General features: G+C 36.8%; 1 protein-coding gene across 4 annotated transcripts in view; it reads right to left on the bottom strand.

Annotated features, from left to right (window-relative positions):
- Nucleotides 1-5217: 5217 nt before the first annotated feature.
- Nucleotides 5218-8078, bottom strand: part of ADD3 (adducin 3) — a 131897-nt gene continuing 129036 nt past the window's right edge. For all 4 annotated transcript variants that reach the window (XM_055560233.1, XM_055560235.1, XM_055560232.1 and 1 more), the window contains one exon: nt 5218-7495. In XM_055560233.1, coding sequence (XP_055416208.1) covers nt 7203-7495 — 293 coding nt within the window. In that variant the 3' untranslated portion in view covers nt 5218-7202. The remainder of the gene's footprint in view (nt 7496-8078) is intronic.

Genomic DNA, 8078 nt, shown 5'->3' with positions numbered 1-8078 from the left:
CACCCCTCCCCTCTTCCCCCTCCTCCTCCCAGCACCATGGCCTGGTGCATAATATTTGGAATACATTTTGGTTTGTCTTAATAGCCTCAAATGACCTTCATTTCAGTTGAAACAATTGAAGCCAACATTTCCAAAATAGAAATCAGGTAAGAAGTAATGTTTAACCTTGTTAGTCCAGTAAACACCTTTGGAAGAGTAAGCCTGTGCCTGCCAGCAAGTTGGCTGTATCTACATGTTCTCTCATAAAACCGAGGAGGTCACCTACTCTAAAGTCAAAGTCTGCCCAACCAGCCACCGCTGAAATCCAGCCCCCAGAGCATTACTCAATAGGAAAGGGGTGAGTTATAGAGTACTGCAACGACTTCCTCCATAGCTCCTGCTCAGTCAGAATCTTCTGAAGCTATTGCTCTTGGAAAAAACAATTAGTTTAGATCCTGCTTATAAAACAAAGTGCCCGTACATGAAGTTAGGACACACGAGAGTCTGGCAATTCACTGGAAAGCGTCTGGCAGCACCGCAGTCCGAGGTCCAGGCTGGGACTGCCAGAGTTTTTTTTCTTAACCCAGAAAATATCATTTAAGTCAAGAGGACCAGTGGGAAATCCACAGAACAGTCTGCCTCTTATAACCACACCACTTCCTCATTTCCATCCCCGTCTGTTAGGATATTACTGCTTTGGAAAATTCGTTTTTTTTTTTTTTTTTTCTTGAAAAATCTCAAGTCTAAATATCAGCCCAATAGGACATTCTTTGGTCTAAGACGTCCAATAATTAACACTCCAAATTGGTCCTTCCACAGGGCTCATTCTACTGACCCTTTGGAGTGAAAGTCGAATATAAAGGGACAAACAATGAGGAAAAATCTTGTCTACAAGAGTTTGAAATAATATGTAGTACGGACTCTTACAATATTTTTTACTAATTGCTTGTCTATTATTTTAAAAGCATATTAAACATTTTAGAATCATTTCTTAGAAATTTATCATTACTTTTGTGTGTTTAAAAGCAAGTTTATTTAGACAGGTACACATTCCACAGGCAGAATCCAGTCCGATTCAGAAGGTGAGAGCCTGAATGATTTCTTAGAAAAATAATTTTCCTGTGAACATAAAAACTGGATTAATAAAATCAATGCTATTGATTTTAAGGTATAGAGATTAGCCAAGAACTAGTATTTTGCCGGAGAAGGCAATGGCAACCCACTCCAGTACTCTTGCCTGGAAAATCCCATGGATGGAGGAGCCTGGTGGGCTGCAGTCCATGGGGTCGCACAGAGTCGGACACGACTGAGTGACTTCCCTTTCACTTTTCACTTTCATGCATTGGAGAAGGAAATGGCAACCCACTCCAGTGTTCTTGCCTGGAGAATCCCAGGGATGGGGGAGCCTAGTGGGCTGCCGTCTATGGGGTCGCACAGAGTCAGACACGACTGAAGCGACTTAGCAGCAGCAGTATTTTGCCTAGAGATAGGAGTTACTCGGGACTGAAAATAAGGAATTTTCTTATTTTTTTTTACTATTACAAGCAAGGTCAGCACTGGCCCAGGAATGACAGAACCTAAAGTAGTTTGTGCAGAAATAATCAGTAACTTTCACCATTGCTTCATTATCAAGACTTAACCAACTATAAATCATACAGGCCTTAAAAATAACCTAACTGGAGACATGTCCACCTGTCTGCTAGGTAAGACATATAACATTTGCTATGGAAGGAATATTAAAACATACCAGTTTGTCATTTAAGGTATAAATGGCATTTAAATATCATAGGTTGTAGTAGGAAAGCAATCAGTATCTTAATTCACTTGAGAGGAAACAGAAGTGTCACAGAGCATCTAACTGACTTAATTATTGATAAATAATACATGAGCTCTGTTCTGCAATATTATCTTAACTATCCCTATAATAAAGTCCTAAACATTAATTTGCAGGGGATTTTAGATACTGTTTATTTATCTGTTCCTAGGTTATGATCCAATGGGCTTCCAAGGGAGACTGCGGTATAGCAGACAAGTGTTTGAGACGCAGACTTGAAGATCTGTGCTTGGATTCTGGCTGAGTCGTCTCTGAACGACTAGTGTTAGGCAAGTGCAACTTCTCTGGAGGACTAATTCTTCCTAAGTCAGAACAAGATAACTAGGCTGGAGGAATGCATGAAGTAATTCAGTGTTTATAAACTTTCCTCAACCTTATTCTGACAAAGGTTCATCTAGTTAAAGCTATGGTTTTTCTAGTAGTATGGATGTAAGAGTTGGACCATAAAGAAAGCTAAGTGCCGAAGAACTGATGCTTTTAAACTGTGGTGTTGAAACTTTTGACAGTTCCCTGGACTGCAAGGAGATACAACCAGTCCATCCTAAAGGAAATCAGTCCTGAATGTTCATTGGAAAGACTGATGCTGAATCTGAAACTCCAATCCTTTGGCCACCTGATGCAAAGAACTGACTCACTGGAAAAGACCCGATGCTGGGAAAGAGTGAAGGCAGGAGAAGGGGAGGACAGAGGATGAGATGGTTGGATGGCATCACCGACTCGATGGATATGAGTTTGAGCAAGCTCGGGGAGTTGGTGATGGACAGGGAGGCCTGGCATGCTGCAGTCCATGGGGTCACAAGGAGTCGGACACAAATGAGCGACTGAACTGAACTGATTCTGCATCCAGTAATTCATAATCAGAAAACAGATGCAAATCCAAGCCCCAAATAGACATTTTGAAGTAACTGCTGCTGCTGCTAAGTCGCTTCAGTCGTGTCCGACTCTGTGCGACCCCATGGATGGCAGCCCACCAGGCTCCCCCGCCCCTGGGATTCTCCAGGCAAGAACACTGGAGTGGGTTGCCATTTCCTTCTGGCCTCCATCAACTAAAACTAAATTTAGACCCAGGATTGCCCCCTAATGGTCATCTCTTAGAAATGAAATCTCTGAAAACTCCCAAAGGCTGGCTTCTTCTTGTTTTGATCTCCAGCATATATGCTAGAATTTTTCTCCAAGGAAGATCATCTCCAAGTATGTCCATTTAAATAAGATTTAAGTTGTTACAGTTTATTTATCTTTAAAAATACTTCTATAACTAAACAGTCTTTCCAGGTTTTAAAAAATAACTTTCCTTAGAATGTCTCTCCTTGCCCCCAACTTTGGAAATTTTTTTTTTTTAAGCAAAGATAAAGAGCTTCTGCCCAACTCTTTTTTGCATCGTATGCAAAAGTACAGATATCTTGTCTTCTGGGTGTCATGATGAAGGTTCAAGAGCTGGTTCTTTATCCTAAAAGACTGAATTACCACAGGTTGTTCCCACTTTTCAGGCATTCATCAATTTCTTAATTCTTGGGGTAAACTTAAGTCTTCCAAATCAAAAGTTAATGTTTTATCCCAAATCTACAGCCTGTCTTATATCAAAACATGAATTCAGGATGGGTGGACTTACGAGTTCACACTAAGTAAGCTACGACTCCCCCAGGAAGCGTACACTCAGGACCTGGCACACACACAGCACTAGAATAGTAAAAATTTGTATCTCAAAGTGAAACACTAGCACCTCCTTTTTGTTGTCTGCAAGCCTTAGTCTTTATCTACAAAATGAGGATAATATCATCTACTTCCTTAGGATGTTGGAAAGGCCAGAGGAGGTATTACATGAAAAGCATTTAGCATAGTTTTTGATAACACAGAAGGCATCAAAAAAATGACAGATACTATCCGTTATCTCCCCAGTCAAAAAAATGTCAGTTATTTTTTGGAAGCAGGCATTATACTGCCACTCACAGGCATGAAAACTCCTCCGAGGAGTTACTGTCTACCACGGTTACTTTCTGAGACCACACCTCAACAATTTTCAGTGTGTTCTCCACAGGCATTAGAGTCCCTGCTGGTGGTATTTGCATTGGTGAAATGGACGTGCTGAGACCACAAAGTTGAGAACAGTCTAGTGAGGAGAATGATAAGCAACAAACTTTTCTAAGTTCTGGGTGTTTGACAATAAACATGGTGGTGCTTAGCCTTTAAGAAAAGCAAAGTTCAAGGGCTAGAAATACACCGGATTGTTAGGTCTACAGTACCCTCTAGTGGCCACAAAGAAGATTGCTTGTTTAAAATCCTAGTTTGGTCGAAATTGCAATATTGATGCATATATACATTACCCTTGAATTTAAAAAATAAACAATTTGCCTTTATGTGTTCTCTGCCTATGTCAAAACAAAACAAAACCTAATATTAAGAAAAGCCAATGCTGTCAAAATTTGATCCATTTGTTCTCTTTATTCCCTGCTGAATGAAAATACTAATCAATAGAGGGAAAGGCAGAGGCAACGCTACCTTTCATGCTCTATGGACTCTTAAGTGCGGACTGAAGATAATTGCCTTTGTTGCTTTATGAAAGGGAATTTTCAAATGAGCATCTTTCTAAAACAGCAATTTTTTCACCAAAGGGCTATTTACAAGACAAGGTAATAATTAAATATGCCCAAGACTATGAATCTATTCTCTGCCCAAACCCTTCATTTTTATAATGGGTAATTATAGTAAAAACTTCAATTAACCAGAACCCTCAATTAACATGATTTCCCCTCTTGCACTCTATTTTTAGGACAAAGTGATGGAAAAAAATCATAAGACATCAGTCATGTGAGTGATTTAGTTTGAAAATCTTTAGGATAGAATATGCTATAGTAAGTAGGAAAAAATCTTGAATAAAATTACATCCATACCATGATAACCAATACACAGGAAGTACATACATAACAAGAGCTGGAAGAGAATAAATTATTTTGTTGCATATTATGGTATAATTTTAACCTTTCTATTCTACTGTCTTTTTAAGGTTATGTTATAACATATATAAAAATTAAAGAGAAGGTATAAACTCGACATATATACTGCAACATTTTCTATTCTACATCCATGTAGCACTGAGACTGAGAATCAGAATCTAAAATCCTTCAAAGATCTCTATAAATGTCAGAAAAATATTTAAGACTGTCACATCCTATCAAGAAAGAAAAATAGGTCACTTGGGGAATATTTCCTCCAAAATGAGCTGAAACAAGAAGGGCTTATTAGTTAATTTTCAACTAATTTGAAAATAAATGTATCAGGACATTTCTTATTCAGAGGTGTCAGTCTTACTCAGAATCTCACTGCAGTACAAAACTCAACAGTCCACAGAGTAGTTAGTTCAGGATAAGTAACCACTCATGAATAGAAAGCTCATGATACCAAGTCCATCTATTTAAAATACTGTTTATTTGTGATTTTACATTAATTAGCATTACATCTAAGAGCAATATCAGATAACATTTATACATTTTCCACAGGACACAGAGGTTCATTGGCTCATTCTTTATGCCAAAGCAAGTAAATAGAGGCATTAGCAAAAGGTGCAAATAGTTCACTGTTGCATTTAAAAAATACTTATGCACATTGCATTCATTTAAGATATATATATTTTTAAAAAGTTATGGAAAAGCATAGTTCACAGGTTACTGTTTCTACATACATTGTAATACAACATAAATGATGTAGAACAAAAAAGAATCCTCAAACACAGAATTAAGCAACTGAAGTTTTCCACTAAGATTAAAACACTGATTCCAGTAGTTAGTGAGATCTAGAATGAACTTTCCAGGCTCCATTTCAACTTTGCATCATCAAACACTCACAGTCAAACAGAACCAGCCCCGCAACACACTATAATCCATGGAATTTTTTTTTATACACCAACTCACCCTCCAGAAATACTTTGGATTATTTTTACCCATTGACTATTTTGGATCATTGATTTTACATTGATTTGTGACATTACTTGGGTGAAAGGAAAAAAAAAAAAAACTATATTAAGTCTAGGTTTAAATTTGTATTTACATTAGAAAGAAAGTTAACTGAAAAGATAAGAAAAATTGGTAAAAATTAAAAAGTGGTAGTTTTCTCATGGTGGGGGGCGGGGATTAGACCCACTGCTTTCTTTTTGCGCCGCCTTCTAAAAATACGTAACATTAAAAGGATTTCACCCTTTTAAAACTTGAATGTCAACTAAGAAATACAATGGTTTTGGCAGAGAAACAAAATTTTAGCAATCGGGGACATGCTGTAAATAAATGACACTTCAAATTCTATCGTGGCTGTGCAGCATCAACCTAGAACTCTTCTTCTCATGACACCTCTCCTATTCCCGTCACTGCTCACTTCCTCTCTCAGTCTCTTCCTTTCCACGTGGTTATCATGTGAGGGCTTTCTCACTCATTAGCAATACTAAGAGAAAAATACATTATAAGGTTCAAATATGAATCTTGTTATGCCTTTAAATGCTCTAATCCCCTTTTGATACTAAGTCCCTGGATTCTTTAATTGTATTTAAAGTATACTTAGTACCAAGCAGCCTCAAATGTGCTCTACTGTTAAATGATTGGCTAATATGCTTATGATATTTTTATACTGAATGGTATACAAACGCCTCAACATACAAAAATCGTTTTTGCCAGAGTTAAACTAAATAACCCATGTTATGTGTATAAAATCCCCTTCACTGAAAAATAAGGGGGTTTCTAAACTAATAAAAAAGGAACTTTTCAAAAATTATAGTTCACTAAAATGACCTTTTTTTTTTTTTTTGCAAACAAAGTTACTTCAGGTGAGGAAATTTCATACTATGAATAAAATTCCAAATGAATCTTTTCTTAAATTTTAAAAAAACAATTATGTGCCAGTGTATACTAATGCTATAGATTCTTATCTTAGAAGCTTTTAAAGCATTCTGTTAATGCCCATTGAAACAATGGGAACCCAAAAGTTACAGTCAATAATCATGATAAAAAACTATAATCTCATTACCAAGTGAAGCAGGTTTTGAGAAACAAAAATTCTCTCACTTGTTCACTGGTAACTTCTTTCCAACAGATATTATGTAGAAGGCCTGAAGTAATTCAGACAGATATCTGTTTGTGGGGATTATAATACTTCATGAGGGCAAAGCTAATCAAAACTAGCAATTGTTTAAAAATTCAAAACCTTTTTTGGACATAGAAAATGAGAGATGACTTTGAAAGTGTTTTCATAATATGTTTTTCTTTTAGTAAAACTCTTTCCAGTTCTTAAAAGTCCAGTTTGCTACAGACCCCCAATCTGATCTACCACTGCATATTAATGATCAACTTATATGTGGTTTTTAAATGTGCAACGTCACATTGTAGTAACAATTATAAAAAGACTCTATTTAGGCTTCAACTTTCTCCTTTTTTTTGTTCTTTTTCAGAAAAGAAGGAGTGCGGAATTTCTTCTTTTTCTTGGATGGTGATTTTGAAGGTGAGCCTTCAGGTGACAGGACTTCTTCAATTTTTTCTGGAGACTTGATGGTTATCTCGATGCTTTCTATGGTGGTGCTTGTGGTTAACCTGCTTACTCGCTGAGCAAGCTCGTCTTCAACACCATGCACGTCATCCTTGCCATTCACTATCAGGACAGGTACGTCCATGGAGATGAAGCTCTTGGAAAATAGCTCATGGTTTTCTATAAAAGGAGAGGATTTTTTTGTTATTTTATATAGTCAACATCTTTGCTTTATTTTACAAAACTGAAATGCTTAAGCAATGTACTAAGGCATTACTTTGATCCCAATAAAGACAGATGATTATTTTAATAGACTATGGGCCTATTAGCATGAAGCTAATGCTCTTAAATGGTATAAAGGGAAGAAAGTTGTTAGAACAAAGAATGAAGGCTAGATAAGTCCAGTTTGATGACTTGACAGTTTCATTGTAAATTAAGTCAGTACAAATGAGGAAGACAACATATATTTTTCTTTAATTTTGGAGTCATCTGGCAATCAAAGTTGAGAAAAATTTCATGCTTCTGATCGGAAGACATATGACAAACCAATTTTAATTTCACAAATTCTTAAGAACTATTAGGTTGCCAAAATCCAGATTAAGGTAAATCGGTATAAATGCTGAACAAAAGTAGCACCCCATGATAATAAAAGAAAATAAAGTCACTGGGAGCTGTAAGTAAAGTGCATGGTGAGAAACTTACTGTATCAGGTGTTCAATTTCTTTATATGAAGACAAACGACAGAGGGACAGACTCTAAAGAT

The sequence above is a fragment of the Bubalus kerabau genome, chromosome 22 (genome assembly GCF_029407905.1).
Source record: "Bubalus kerabau isolate K-KA32 ecotype Philippines breed swamp buffalo chromosome 22, PCC_UOA_SB_1v2, whole genome shotgun sequence".
In the NCBI taxonomy this organism is placed as follows: Eukaryota; Metazoa; Chordata; class Mammalia; order Artiodactyla; family Bovidae; genus Bubalus; species Bubalus kerabau.
The sequence above is the reverse complement of the archived record's forward strand: the minus strand, read 5'-3'. Positions and strand labels throughout refer to the sequence as shown.